The sequence below is a fragment of the Primulina eburnea genome, chromosome 13, assembly GCF_022965805.1.
Source record: "Primulina eburnea isolate SZY01 chromosome 13, ASM2296580v1, whole genome shotgun sequence".
Taxonomy (NCBI): domain Eukaryota; kingdom Viridiplantae; phylum Streptophyta; class Magnoliopsida; order Lamiales; family Gesneriaceae; genus Primulina; species Primulina eburnea.
The window spans coordinates 26,852,261-26,865,930 of record NC_133113.1 but is presented as its reverse complement, the minus strand read 5'-3'; the positions used below and the strand labels follow the sequence as shown (position 1 = coordinate 26,865,930).

The window sequence follows — 13,670 nt, the reverse complement described above, 5'->3', positions numbered from 1 at the left end:
CAATAGCAATATACAAAAAATAATAACTAAAAAACATTATTGGATCTTCAAAAGCCGTATTTTATATATATACATATATATATATATGAATATATAATATATATATTATTTTTCAAAAGATTCCGCCATATATATATATATATTTTTCAAAGATTCCGCCATCCAAGAGAGTCGATCCCGACCAGAAGATTCCATGGATCCACCTGGAATCGTAAGGCCTGGCACCGCTGCCCAAGTGTTAATCATCAGACGACTCAATAAAACTGTCCTGTCACTATTTTCAATATCAACCATTCATTTTCACACTTTAGATATATTGAATATATCGAAATCACGATTATATACTTAGTGACCTTTTTATTATGAATATTTATTATTGAAGTTAAGTTACTCTAGATTACAAACAATTTTTATTATTGAAAATTTTTGTAATCATTTTGTTACAATTTGTAAATTATTGTGTAAAAATGTGCTATTTTTCCCAAAAAAAAAAAATGATGATGTAATTTTTGTGGGATGACGTTAGTCTTATTATTATTTGAAATTCATTTTTTTAGTAAGATAAAGGTATTAGTGTCATTTCAACAACAGTCATAAAAAAAAAACCTTCGTATATCATTATATTAATATAATTTTAATATGTTGTCTATCAACCGTACACATATTTGTGTCCAACATTGAAGTGACACTCACTTATTAAACGTGATGAATCATATCAAAATTATACGTTCATTATGTGAGGATCAGCTTAATGATAAACATGATAAATGTAAAACATATCAAAATTATATATATAACGAGTCATGTCGAGTTTCTATTTTACTTTATTCTTTTTTTTTTTGAAGTATGATCTTATATCAGCTGATAACTACAATATTATAGTGGACAATAATTCAATAAAATGGCATGCAATTGGTCGAATCACAGCACAAAAAATCCAATCTGTGTAAAGAAATCCCCGAAACAAGAAGACTTTCTTGAATACAATTTATATTACGAGTTATAAAAATATTTACTTTGTTTAATATGTACGTGGCATGCACCCTGTCTTATTCTATTGTGGAAATATATAATATATCATCTCGGCTAGTGGGCACAAGAAAAGGTAAAACCATATATTTTTTATTTATTTAATCAAAAGCCCACTTTTTTTCTTTCTAAAAAGTTGAACTCCTCTGCTCAATTTAACTTACACATTTGAAAAAAGATCGAGTAAATGTTCAAAAGCACGAGAAAGCAAAGCCTCTTAAAAGTGGGGATCGTATTTAAGAGGAGTGTAATGGAGTCAAGATCAGCAGTTTGATGTCTTAATGATTCAAGAAGATTAAGAAAATTAGATCCCATTTATAAAAAAAGTTACCTTGGTTGTTGATGAGATTTGACAAAAAGGTATTGGTTGATTTCGAGTAGTAGTTTAGTCTATGAACCTGTACTGGTTAGTAGCTGCTGCTCTATGTTCCTAACCATGCAAGTGGACCACCTGATCCCACCCACCCTACCTGCCCCCAACACCTCAGGGAGATACGTGGTTCTTCCCATAAATCTGTATGAATTTCTTTGTTCTTAAAAGGGTCTGTGCCTGATTATTTTGTATTTCAAGTTATGTACTTGAAAGTGTCCTTTTTAATGGTTTTGTAGTCAAGGTCTTCTGCTCTGGCCCATACAGAATCCCACAAAAGAACGATGCCCTTTTCCACGATTCCTATTGTGCATCATATCAGGAGGAGTTATGCCAAAACTAGTCGATCAAAAAATCCAATGTCTCTTTCCACCCACTACAGTTCATCTGTGTTGTAATTTCATCTCTGAGCCTGGGTGTATTTCTGACTGTGGTTCTTCCTTTGTTTCGTCAGTATGTCAAGAGAGCTGATCAAAAATTTGAGCAAAAAACAGATAGATTCTGGGAGTTTAAGGAACAATCCAACTCATGGGTTGAGGTTAAACTGCCCTTATGAACTTGTTCTTGTGTTAATGATAACTGCATAGTCGTGAATTCAATTCAAGAATCAGTGAAGGAGAGGAAAGATAAGGATGATCGTAAAGTAAAAATCTTGGAGAAAGATTCTTATGAGCCTCTGAAGGTGAGAAAAAGAATTTCTTTGACAAAAATGTCCGAAACTTCGGTCTGGGTAACGGGGGCAAGCGGGTCAATATACGAGAGATTCTGGAATGGATTGCAGTGGGTGATTGCACCTCATGACTTGCCAGTTTCTGCAGGATATGCAGTTTCTGTGTTTATGGTGAATCAGACAATTCTGTTTGTCTGAATCAGGGATTCTGTATCAGGTAAGATTTTGCAAAAGGCCTCTTCGTATTCCTGTTTTGAGTTTATGTTACGTGTATCAAAGTAATAATATGAAAATTACTATTTATCCATCCCCTTATTTTGAAAGAGTGGCAAGAAAATTAGAACTGGTTGGCAGTGGGATTAACTTTGTGGGGTTGGATTGATCCTGAATGATGATGAAGGTGGACTCAATAATTTATCCGAGGGGCGAGTTAATTTGTAAATACAACTTATATTTTTAAACTATTGTAATGAAAATAGCACTTCTTAATGTATTCAGATGATGCTAACTGAAGAATCACAGCCAATCTGGATTGAGTTCATGCCAGTATTTGATCAAACAAGTAAAGTAACAGATCAAGATCCTGCTATTCGACTTTCTTCTGGAGTTATTTCAAATGACAGGGAGTGAGTAATGGCAAAATCACTTCACTACCTTTACATTCGGTGATATAATCTGATCTTGATTGTGCTATTTTATCCTCAGGAGAATTTTTTTCTGCACGAAAAATGGGGCCTTACTAGAGCTTCTGGTGTTGATCCTCCAAGGTAAGAATGATGGCAATTTAAGAGTTCATTTTCGACCCTAAAATGTTTAGATAACATCTTGGTTGTCTTTCTCATGTAATCAGGTGGACGAATCACGGACGGCCCCCGGGAGCAAGTGTTGCTGCAATTACAGATGCTGCTACAATTAGACCTGGAGTTCCTCTTCATTGTGAGGTGAGCGAGCACTTTTACCTACTTCAGGAATGGTATAGAATAGGCCAGTTATAGATTCCTTGAGACTATAACATGATAAATGGTTTCTTTTCTCTATCAACTCGGGGTTCACATCGTGTCACAGTGCTGCAGGAGACCTTTATGAGTATGATCAGACGTCAAAACCTGCATGGAAGAAGCATATACACAGTCAAGGATCAGTAAAAGATGTTTCCTTAGCACCATTCAAGACATGCAGCCTGCATGGAATATCTGGACCTCATTCAGTGTCACTCTTCCTCTTGACTAAGGTACTTTTGTCTGAAAGTTTTCTTTCATATTATGTAAAATTTTGATATTTCGTTCATATTATGTTGTAATTTTTTGATAAAATCGCATATATTATATGTATATAAAGGGAGGCGAGTTGTTTGAGAGACGACTGAACCAGAGGAAGTGGAAATGGGTGCATCATGGGAATCCTAAAGGTCATCCATTGAGCTCCATTACTTGCATTTCCCAGGATGAATCTGTTGAGAATACGAATTTGTTGTTTCTTACAACCGCTGCAGGTTTTGTTTTTGAGTATCAAATCCCAAAGAATCCAGGTAATGTAAATTTCATCCACTGTATTTTCAAGTTTCCAAGATTCATATAAAGCAAACTCATGTTACGGTCCTAAAAATCATATCTTGATATTGATTCATCAGGCAGTTCTCAGGATCAAGACATCGGTGAAAACTGGATAAATCATAAGCACCCTTCACAAGCAAAGCTGCCAGAGGTATTCCAGGGTTGAAATTGCAAGCTGGAAGAATCGTCTTTCCTCTAGATGACGGTAGGCTTGCAGAGTTTCATTTATCAGGTCTTGGAGGTGAAAATTTGGGCCCGAACCCTCCATTTAGTACCCGGAGAAAGATTTTGCCCAAATATGTATGGTCATTGATGGATGCTCCTGAAACCGAAGGGTGGAATGCTGAATATTGCTCTGAAGAACGTGGACCCTCAAATTGCATTGTAGGCACGAAAGATGAAACCAACGAATTAACGAGTCCAAGATCAAGTTCTAGGTGGAGAAAGGACAGCAGAATACAGCAGAATTACCTTTTGCCTGGTGCATCAACATCTGATGGTATCTCGTCCAATCCAGGAGAAGAGTATAATTTTCCAGATAAGTGGATAATACACAATTCCGTCTCCGTTTGATGCAAGGGGGAATGTCGTTTTTCGTCATAACAGAGAATGGTCATACATTTGAATACCTGAATACGGACAAGTGTGGTTGTGGTTAAGGCACGAACATTCGACTGCAATGGAAGGCGTTCTGGGAAACTACAATGGAAGCTTGTTTCTAGTTGATGAGCATGGGAGTTTGCTGATCAGGGAAAGAACCAGCAATGATCTGGCATGGGTTAACTGTACTTCCATGAAGAAGGGCAGACAAGTAATCGGTGGTCCACCGTGGGACAGTACACCAGGACTAACACCAAAAGCTAAAGTAGAAGATGCCATTTTCTTTGTCAGCAGAAGTGGGACACTGTTACAATTCTCAGTACGTAAACTTCAATGATTCTGTTGAATTCTACTAAGCCCAAACAGCAGTCATTAGTAACCGAACTTTGTATTTTCATCATACAGGTCGCGTTAAGAAAGTACAAGTGGAAAGATTGCAAGAATCCTCCAAGCGTGAAAATCGCGAGCATAGTAGACCAGGAGGGATTCAGGGAGAACATCGTGTTTGTTATAGGGGGAAATGGACGGTTATACCAATACAACAAGGTTAGTGAATTGTGGCATGAACATTACCAATCGCAGCACTTGGTTTTATCGAGATTACCAGGAACAGCCATGAGATCGTCACCAACATCACTCAGGGGCTCACTTTTCATGTTATCGGAAGATGGTGGATTAGTTGAGTATCAATGGGGTTCGTCGGACGGATGGAACTGGATAGAACATGGGACTCCTTATACAAATGTGACATTAGTTGGAGCAACTGGCCCTTGCTTTGGAGGGAGTGAACTGTTTGTAACCGGTTCAGATGGAAGTGTTTACTTGAGATATTTGGATCAAGGGGAGTGGAATTGGAAGGATTGCGGATTCCCTGATGCAGGATACATGGGTGATGAAAAGGAAAAACAAGTTGAAGGAAATCAGACAAGTATGAGATTTATAATGGTCAAGAATTTGCAGGTATCCTTGAGAAGATCGAAGAAAACGGTGACAGTGACAAAGATTGTAACCCAAAGGTCAGTGCATAAAACCACCAGCTTAACTTGTCCACATTCTCACTAGACATGTCAAATGGAATCCTCGGACATCACAAATAAACAGTCTAAAGGTTGAATCTTGATCGTTGCCACTGTCCAACCACAAAATTTAAGAAGAAGCTTGAAATTTTTAAGAAATAAGCCCGGCTAGTCCTGGACTTGTGGACAAGTTCTGGCCAGGCAACATAGAACATCCCATTTGCGTCACTACATCTTCTCTAACCCATTTAATTCTCATCACCATTTGTGTTTCTGCGCAGGTAGCATCCACAAGACCAATCCCATTTTCTGATGATTCGGTCATATTTGAGTTGAGAGATGGCCGAGTAAGTACAACATCAATCCTTGCACATAAAACAGGTTCTATTCAATCAACTTACCTCTACAAAATTGGTATGCTGAACAATGTTTCACGCAGCTGGCAGAGTTACGACGAACGGAGGATAAGTGGCTATGGTCGCGCACGATTGGTACTCCAACAAGCTTATGCATGGCGCATTTCTGGACATCATTGGCATCATGATACAACAATGTATAAATTTAATTAATGCAAGACAGAAACTGTAGGATAATTAACGTAGTAGATTAGGACCAAACAGCAAAAATAAATATAACCATTAGAACTGTGGGACAGAATTATAATATCGTCATAATTACTATCATTAGCGGAAACGTTTGTACAATTTTATTTGATTACAAACAAACAATTTTAACATGATAAATCATAACCTTAGATATAAGAGTAGGTCTCTTGTGAGACGTTCTCACGAAGTAATCATTTTTCATGGATGACTCAGATAAGAGATCTGTCTCACAAAATACGACCTATGAGATCGTCTCACACAAATTTTTGCTTAGATATAATAAGGTACAAACTTCAAACTAGATATGATAGCACATATATATACACACACACTAATGTAACAATTTTTTTTTAGATGGATTACATATATAATTGAAAATTTAATTCATAATTATAATTCCAATATGAAAAAAATGTAAAGAATTTAATTTTCAATAAATTAATTTCATCTCAGCATAATATTATGTACTTGTATTTATCTTAATTGTGTGCATGCAGTTTTATTTCATCGCACAATTAGGAAACGAGCCATTGGTTGGAATATATTATCTTTATGGTTTGTGTCTCGATGTGGGCAACAACATAGGATTAAACTATATAATTGATTCACATTAACAAAGTAACATGATGAAATTTTGATTGATGATTCACATTCTCAAGAAAGAAATATTAATATTAATTAATAATTAAATTATGAAATTTTGACCATCTTGAGCCTTATTGTCCACACACTATTTACATGAACTCATATAAAACACACACCAAAGGTCATAAATGACAATTTGACAATAATTAATATTGGCTTTTTTATATAGGTGATAATAATAGATGATTTTGTTGAAATTAAAAAAATTCAAGCATCCACAATTTTACAGGTATATAGTGGTAAATTATTAGATATGTTACTTGATAATGAAATTAAGTAAACACATACACACATTTATATATATATATATATATAGAATGAAATAATTTAAAAAAAATGAAATAGAATGAAAAAAAAAAAGAGAAGGAAAAAGTCAAAAGCACAAAATCATATCCATAAGAAGTGGTTAATTGGTATTAATTATTAATTAATAGACTAAATATCAAGTTACAACATATGTAATTAGATAATTGAAATAAGTTAATATGTTAAAGGGTAATTAGGTCCGTTCACAATTGGAAAACTTTTCAAGTCTCCACAATTTTTTTAAAAAAATGAAAAGAATGAGATATGACATAATTAAATATTATAATGAAAAAAGAGAAGAAAATGTGAAATTACCAGATATGTATCCGTCCATACTTGGAAAACTTTTCAAATATCCACCGTTTTATAGGTATATAGATTGCAACTCATTTGAAGTATGAGAACTGAATGGTTCCACTAAGAAGAACTAGTTTCTGCTTCCTCTGGATAACTTGCAGACAGAGAGGCTACGTTTGGTTGGAAGGATAGGATAAACTAATGATTAGTACGTAAATGATAAAGAAAATGACTGTGGTAGGATTGTAATATATGGTGTAAAATAATATTAAGTTTGGTACGATTTTTAAGTGTAGGTTAATTTTGAATTTTTTAATGAAGAGACGAAATTGCCCTTCTCCTTCGCGACGTCGATAGTGGCGGCGGCGGCCGGTCGGAAACGGTCTCCTTCCTGCCGGAAAATTAGCGACGGCTTCTGAAAACCCGTCGCTAATAGCGGCGGTTTTTAAGAAACCGTCGCTAATTTGACATTTAGCGACCGTTTATTAGTGCATGAAACCGTCGCCGATCTTGTTTTGAGAAACCGTCGCCGATCTTTTTTGAGAAACCGTCGCTAATTTGACATTTAGCGACGGTTTATAAAACAATCGTTGCTATGTGCGAAGGATTTTTACGAACCGTCGCTAAGCGATTTTCTTTAGAAGAAATAGACTCATCCACTTGCAATTTTTTTATTCACGGTAAGGGCTATTATGGTCATTTCCTTTTTCAGTCCACTCGGATAAAACTAATCCACCCTGAAAGCATGGATACATTTGCCCAGGTAAACAGTAGAAATTGTCCTGCAATTACTCAATCTCAAATTTATAAATGGAACCAAACATAAGATTATCTAACAATCCAAACTTAATCACACTTACCAAACTGGGCAAAGTGGCTTGAGTGTCGATGGATAAATAAATTTGACGGCTAAAAGAGGTAGGCTCATAATTTTAATTTCATCACGTTTTCTAGAGCATCTCGTTATGAGGCAACTTGCCTCCTGCGCAAACCATCCGCTGAGGATTGATCATCTTGGATGCTTGCAAAGAAAGGCGTTAGGCAGACGGTTTCCGCCGATTTTTCTGTTTTTGCATAAATATCTAATTGTTTATTTCCCAAATATTTCTCCAATACTTCATATTTATTGGATTCAAAATCAAAATCAATGTCATATTCCTCCCCTTTAGCCGATACAAATATATTGAAAAATATGGTGAACGATCTCTTTTAAAAAAATATTATATTATATATATTAAGTTATGTGGTTGCTTAAGGGGCGACTAGGTAGCACATGAGAACCATTATTTTAACAACGCCAAGAGCTATAGTCTTTCTAAAAATCGAATCGAGACGGTAGGCGAAAACACTGCTATTGATGCTAAGAAGTCAACCAAGGATAAAGTTTTAACTGTTTTTCCTTTGTGAGATTTCTTGGTGCCAGATTGAAACATGCAGATTTTGTAATCTACTGATGATCAAGCTCATTTTCACATCCAAACAAAAAAAACTGAAAAGATTGCGGGTGTAAGTAACATCTTCTAATATTATTAATTCAATATTTGTAGGTAAACTCGGCAATTGACAGATATCCAATCAGGATAACAACTAAAGTTTTGCCAAGTATTTTACAATATTTGAAAGGTGTTTTAGTATTTAAAGTGTTACAATAATAAAATAGAGATATTAGTAATACAAAATGAGTTGATTCGAATCAGCAGGCGTTGTTTGATACGGGTAAAACATGACTGCAGTTGCCACTGCATGATGATTGACTCTGAGTGCCTGATAGCTAAAAATGTGTTCGGATTAGCATTCTGAGGACTCACTCAAAAGGACCAAACCTTAAGTTTACCTCTATATCTGTGGAGTGAAACCAGACACGGTGACATAAGTTTCATAGGACATCAGTCGTAAATTCCAAAACCAAGCTCTTTGGGATCTTTTTCAACCATCCATGGAGCCCTGTGAAATGACTAGGATAATTAAGCAAAGCTAGAAATGTGCAGCAGAAGTTCAAGACTGCTAGAAAAAGTTCCTACTTATTCATCACAAAATTGACGGTCCCTTGTGCAGCACGATTAAGAAGAGTTTTCCTTGCCTCAACTGCGATCCCTTCGGGCTAGAATCAAACGAAGAAGCTTTGATCAAGTAAAGTCCATGCCAAGGTCACAACCCCCTCGGGCCCAGAAAAATGGGACTTTTGCACACAATTTTCTGAAAATGAAAGTTTTTCCCCATCCCCTTCCTTCTGAATTCTAGTTCTACCCCAGTTACCGGAATGTACCTCTTCGGGAAACCAAACTCCAGGCCGAGTGCTGCCCTCAAGAATGGCTAGGACAAAGGCAGCTGTCGAAAATCCCACTGACCTGAAATCACCAAGACACAATAAAAACATAACCATTTGCATGGTTTGCGAATGGTTGAAAAAACAATGAAAAATAATTACACAGATAGTTTCTTGTGGCTGAATATCCCGATTCTGTGATATCCCTTCGAGCACTCCAAATCAACCTGATAATATTGAAAGGGGGAAAATATGTAAAAATAATAATATGGAACAAACTTTAAACAAAATGAGTTATAATAGAAAAGTAAGCATACTCGCATCGACACCTTCTCTCCAGCAAATCCATCTACTGCCCTCACTAAAGGGTCGAATAGTTCAACTAATTGCTGGACTTTACTTTTGTCTCTCAGGAATTCCTGCAGATTTTACGAATCTTGAATAAATGTATTCAATTTAGATTAACTTATCTCGATAACATTACTCACAAAAACTATTGAAAGTTTAAGTCAAATATCATATGCCATTTGGGAAGCAAACTTATCACGACTAACAAAGGTATAATTTTCCATCAATCTGTAGTAACAACTCAATTTTCAGTATTTAATAAACATACAGGTGGAAGTAAATTTGTCATGGCTACCATTCCCCAATTCCAGAAGAAAGGCGAAGTTCCAAACCGTGCGCTAACAGTTGGAACTCCGAGGACCTCGTGAATACTCCTCACCTCAGGTAAATGCCTGAGAGAAAAAAGATCTTTTAAGTGACTAATGAAGGTCGCTCCATGCCATATTTTTGTAGAAAATCAATAAAATAGCATGAATTCTAAAACGATAAGAGTATATTAATTTCCTAAAAATGCTTCATCGATGGTGGTTGTGGTTAAAAAATTTGATTTTCGAAAAACTTACAAGAGAAAAACATCCTTCTTTCCGATTCCAAGCCCAAAATTGATGTTGAGCATCCCACTGTAAGGTTTTAGTTTGACCTTCTCTCCTGTCAATTAAATTCCTACAATCAGTTAAAAATATAAATGTATAAATGACGAAGACAATAACTCACATTCGATCATCAACCTTTGTTATATGCAATAACCTCCTCTCCCAGAAGTAAAAAGCTAGTAGACAATATAGTCGGGCCAGCACCTCCGGAGCCAGCTGTGTAGTAGTAGAACCTAAGAACAAGAATTCCCATTGCATGACATACCAAAAATAACGAAAAATGAAATGATTTTATGAAAATTTGAAGGATATAATTGTAGGTCCATGAAAATAGATACCTTAGCTTCTCTGGCTCAACTTCGGTTTCGAATTTTGATGCACGGACTAGCTCCGCAGCCATAACTAAGGTAAACGAAAAGCAAAAAGCATTAGCAGAATAAAATGGGATAGAAGCCGAGATCATACAGGAAAACTAGCAATATATGAAGATTTCTATGTTTCAAATAAGGTATCTATACAAGGAAAACATGACAGAACTGTTGCTCACTCCCGGGTAGATTCCTCCGGTTACTATAGCTGGTATATTTGCATTCACTGCTTTCTTCATGTATGATTTTGAACGCCATGCATAGCTTGTGTCATCACACACATCAAGATATGCTGTCTATTTTCATCCAAGATAATGATAAGAAGTTAATAACTGGAGTATGAATAAAATTTCCCCATGGAAGAACGCTGGATTCCGAAACTACAGACATTTTCATTACCTTTCCTCACCTTGTTCCGAACTGCAGCTTCAAGAACAGCGCAATTTTGTGCCTGCTGAAAGGGCCCAGCAGTGTGCAGAACAAGATCAACGTCTGTAACCACGGAGAAACGATTACGAAAAGCTACTCAAATGCAATTATCCAATATATGAGTATCAAGAACACACACCCTTTAAAGCTGCATCCAACGATTTGCTGTCATTTATGTCGACTTCACAAAACTCCGAGCCGTTGCCTAGTTTCGACACCATTGCAGCACCTTTGTCCCTGACAAGGAACCCAATTTTCAAAAACGGACTATAGCTGCGGGACATCTAAAGAAAATAAACTTTATACCCAAGAAAAGTAACAGATTCTCCATTTCTCTTATAAAGCACATACAAAAAGTTAATTGAATCCCAAACAGTTGGGCACAGTTAGGAAGTGACCAAAACTTCTTGTTGAGCTCAGAAATCTACCTGTTCCGACCACCTATCACAATGCGAAGATCCGGACAGAATTTAGACAAAGAAAGGGCAGTTGAACCTCCCACTCTTCCGGTTCCTCCAAGTATCAAAATTCTTGAATTCTTGACTTTCTCCGGAAGTTCGACTCTCTCGATTACGTCAACGCCACTTTTTCGTTGCCCGCTTTCTTTTGCGAAGGCCATTGTAAGATTTCTGCTGACGCCGCCGGTGTTCAATTGCGTGAAGTATCTTGCCATGTTTCTCTCACAAACTCTTCTCTGCTTTCTTCCATAAGTTTATCGTTGGCTCCAACTAGAGACGAGCCACGTGTGCGGATATTACTGGTGTTAGTTTTTTACGGATTGTAGAATATATCAAGTAAAACATAAATTTTATGATCCCCCAAACCCGATAATTTAAACTTTTAATATACGAAATTTGTAACATTATTATATCAAATATCATATTGTGAAATAGTTTAAGGCAAAAACTTGTGTGAGACGGTCTCACGAGTCGTATCTGTGAGACGGATCTCATATTTGGGTCACCCATGAAAAAGTATTACTTTTTATGCTAAGAGTATTACTTTTTATTGTGAATATGGGTAGGGTTGACCCGTCTCATAGATTATGATCCGTGAGACGGTCTCACATGAGAATCACCCATAGTTTAATGTTTGTTTACATTTTGATATTTTTCTATTCATAATATCTAGTCTAGAAATTTTAAAAAATAGGTCTCTTGTAAGACGGTCTCACGAATCTTTATCAGTGAGACAAGTCAACCCTATCGATATTCGCAATAAAAAATAATATTTTTTCATAGATGACTCAAATAAGATATATGTCCACAAAATACGACATGCGAGACCGTCTTACACAAATTTTTACCAAATTTAAATAATGTTTAAAAATAATTAAAATATTTTTTTGAAAAACATTAAAATTGAACAATCATCCAAACCAAATCAAACCGCAATATACATTTGGCCTGGTTTTCAATTTTATAGAAAATATGGAATTGATTTGGTTCAAGTTTTTGTTGCAAGACCCTATACTTTCTATTTAAAATTCACAAAAAAATTTTGAGACGGATTTCCTATTTGTTAACCCATAAAAAATTTTATTTTTTATGTCAAAATTGTTAGTCTTAATGTAAATATGTTAAAGATTGATCTATCTCACAAATAGGGATGAAAATTGGGCGGGACGGGGGCAGGTTAGTCATCCTCATCCCTAAATTTCATCATCGCCCCCATACTCGCCCCGATCTCCCTTTCTCAAGCTTGAGAATCTCCAACCTGAAACGGCGGGGAACAAATTCTCATCCCCGTCCGTCCCATTTTAAAAAATATTACTGAGGCAAGACGAAGGCGGGTTAGAGAATTTTATCAAACCAACACTTATTATTAAATATTATTATTAGTTATAATAATAATATTAATATCAATATTAATAATATTTTTTTAAAATAATTATTAATATTACTTTTAGAACGGGTTCGAAAATGAGATAATAATCTTATATATGTCCCAAAATACTTTGGGGATTTTAAAAAATCTTCAAACTCTCGAAGATCCTCGTTCTCGTTTCGAGATTTCTCCGCAGGTCCCGAACTTGTAGGAAAAGTTGTGATCTCTCCTCACAACCTAAAATTGCTATGTTGAATTTCATCTAAATTACATGGGCCTAGAGCCACATGCTCACTCTCTCTCTCCAAACGGCCCACGGGCTATACGTGACTTAATAATAATATATCCACAAGGTCAACAAAAACACTTTCATCCTAGAAATAGCTCTATCCACTATATATATATATATATATATATATATATATATATATATACACACGAAAATTCATGTGAGATTATGCTAAGAGCATTACTCTTTATTGTGAATATCGGTATGATTGACCCGTCTTACAGATAAAGATTCGTAAGACCATATTAGAAAAGATCTGTTCCATGAAAAAAAAACCTATTCTACATGACTTCAATAAATCAATATTTATAGACCCTGGTAACAAGTTGTTTCAAAAGTCGTGTAAAAATAATAAATAAATAAAAAAGTCTCCCACCACACCTTACTTTAATAGTGTGTGTATATTTGGATTTAACCTTTTACAAGAAAATGACAATGGGGGCACCATTACTTAATTGG

The 13,670-nt window shown here is 35.7% G+C and overlaps 2 protein-coding genes and 1 long non-coding RNA gene across 4 annotated transcripts; 2 read left to right on the top strand and 1 right to left on the bottom strand.

The window, feature by feature from the left end:
• Positions 1–1,667: 1,667 nt before the first annotated feature.
• Positions 1,668–2,817, top strand: LOC140810808 (uncharacterized). Its single transcript, XR_012113304.1, has 3 exons — positions 1,668–2,286; positions 2,568–2,695; positions 2,775–2,817. It is a non-coding gene; the product is annotated as an uncharacterized lncRNA (long non-coding RNA).
• Positions 2,818–3,790: 973 nt separating this feature from the next.
• On the top strand, positions 3,791–5,895 carry LOC140809340 (uncharacterized). Its single transcript, XM_073166933.1, has 4 exons — positions 3,791–4,541; positions 4,628–5,238; positions 5,520–5,585; positions 5,678–5,895. Exons 1-3 carry the CDS (start codon positions 4,302–4,304, stop codon positions 5,521–5,523), a joined length of 855 nt encoding a protein of 284 aa, XP_073023034.1. The 5' UTR covers positions 3,791–4,301; the 3' UTR covers positions 5,524–5,585; positions 5,678–5,895.
• Positions 5,896–8,633: 2,738 nt separating this feature from the next.
• LOC140809237 (uncharacterized) lies at positions 8,634–11,822 on the bottom strand. 2 transcript variants are annotated; one of them, XM_073166786.1, is made up of 14 exons: positions 11,524–11,822; positions 11,235–11,332; positions 11,076–11,158; positions 10,836–10,962; positions 10,637–10,700; positions 10,434–10,531; positions 10,269–10,353; positions 9,974–10,097; positions 9,675–9,776; positions 9,520–9,584; positions 9,358–9,439; positions 9,113–9,192; positions 8,926–9,035; positions 8,634–8,855 (listed from the first exon to the last, which is right to left on the bottom strand). In XM_073166786.1, the coding sequence occupies exons 1-13, from the start codon at positions 11,766–11,768 to the stop codon at positions 8,978–8,980; spliced, it is 1,311 nt and encodes a 436-aa protein (XP_073022887.1). In that variant the 5' UTR covers positions 11,769–11,822; the 3' UTR covers positions 8,634–8,855; positions 8,926–8,977. The 2 variants fall into 2 exon arrangements, with proteins under 2 accessions (XP_073022887.1, XP_073022886.1); XM_073166785.1 differs by having other exon boundaries at positions 8,635–8,862; positions 11,524–11,821.
• Positions 11,823–13,670: the final 1,848 nt, after the last annotated feature.

Bases quoted from the DNA above. Each gene is read 5' to 3' on its own strand.
- LOC140809237 (XM_073166786.1), bottom strand. From the start codon at position 11,768: ATGGCAAGATACTTCACGCAATTGAACACCGGCGGCGTCAGCAGAAAT. The intron at 10,963-11,075 runs GTGAGGAAAGGT...GGATGAAAATAG, and splicing joins AAGCTGCAGTTCGGAACAAG to ACAGCATATCTTGATGTGTG. The intron at 9,585-9,674 runs GTATGCTTACTT...CAATATTATCAG, and splicing joins GAGAGAAGGTGTCGATGCGA to GTTGATTTGGAGTGCTCGAA.
- LOC140809340 (XM_073166933.1), top strand. From the start codon at position 4,302: ATGGAAGGCGTTCTGGGAAACTACAATGGAAGCTTGTTTCTAGTTGAT. The intron at 4,542-4,627 runs GTACGTAAACTT...TTCATCATACAG, and splicing joins GGACACTGTTACAATTCTCA to GTCGCGTTAAGAAAGTACAA.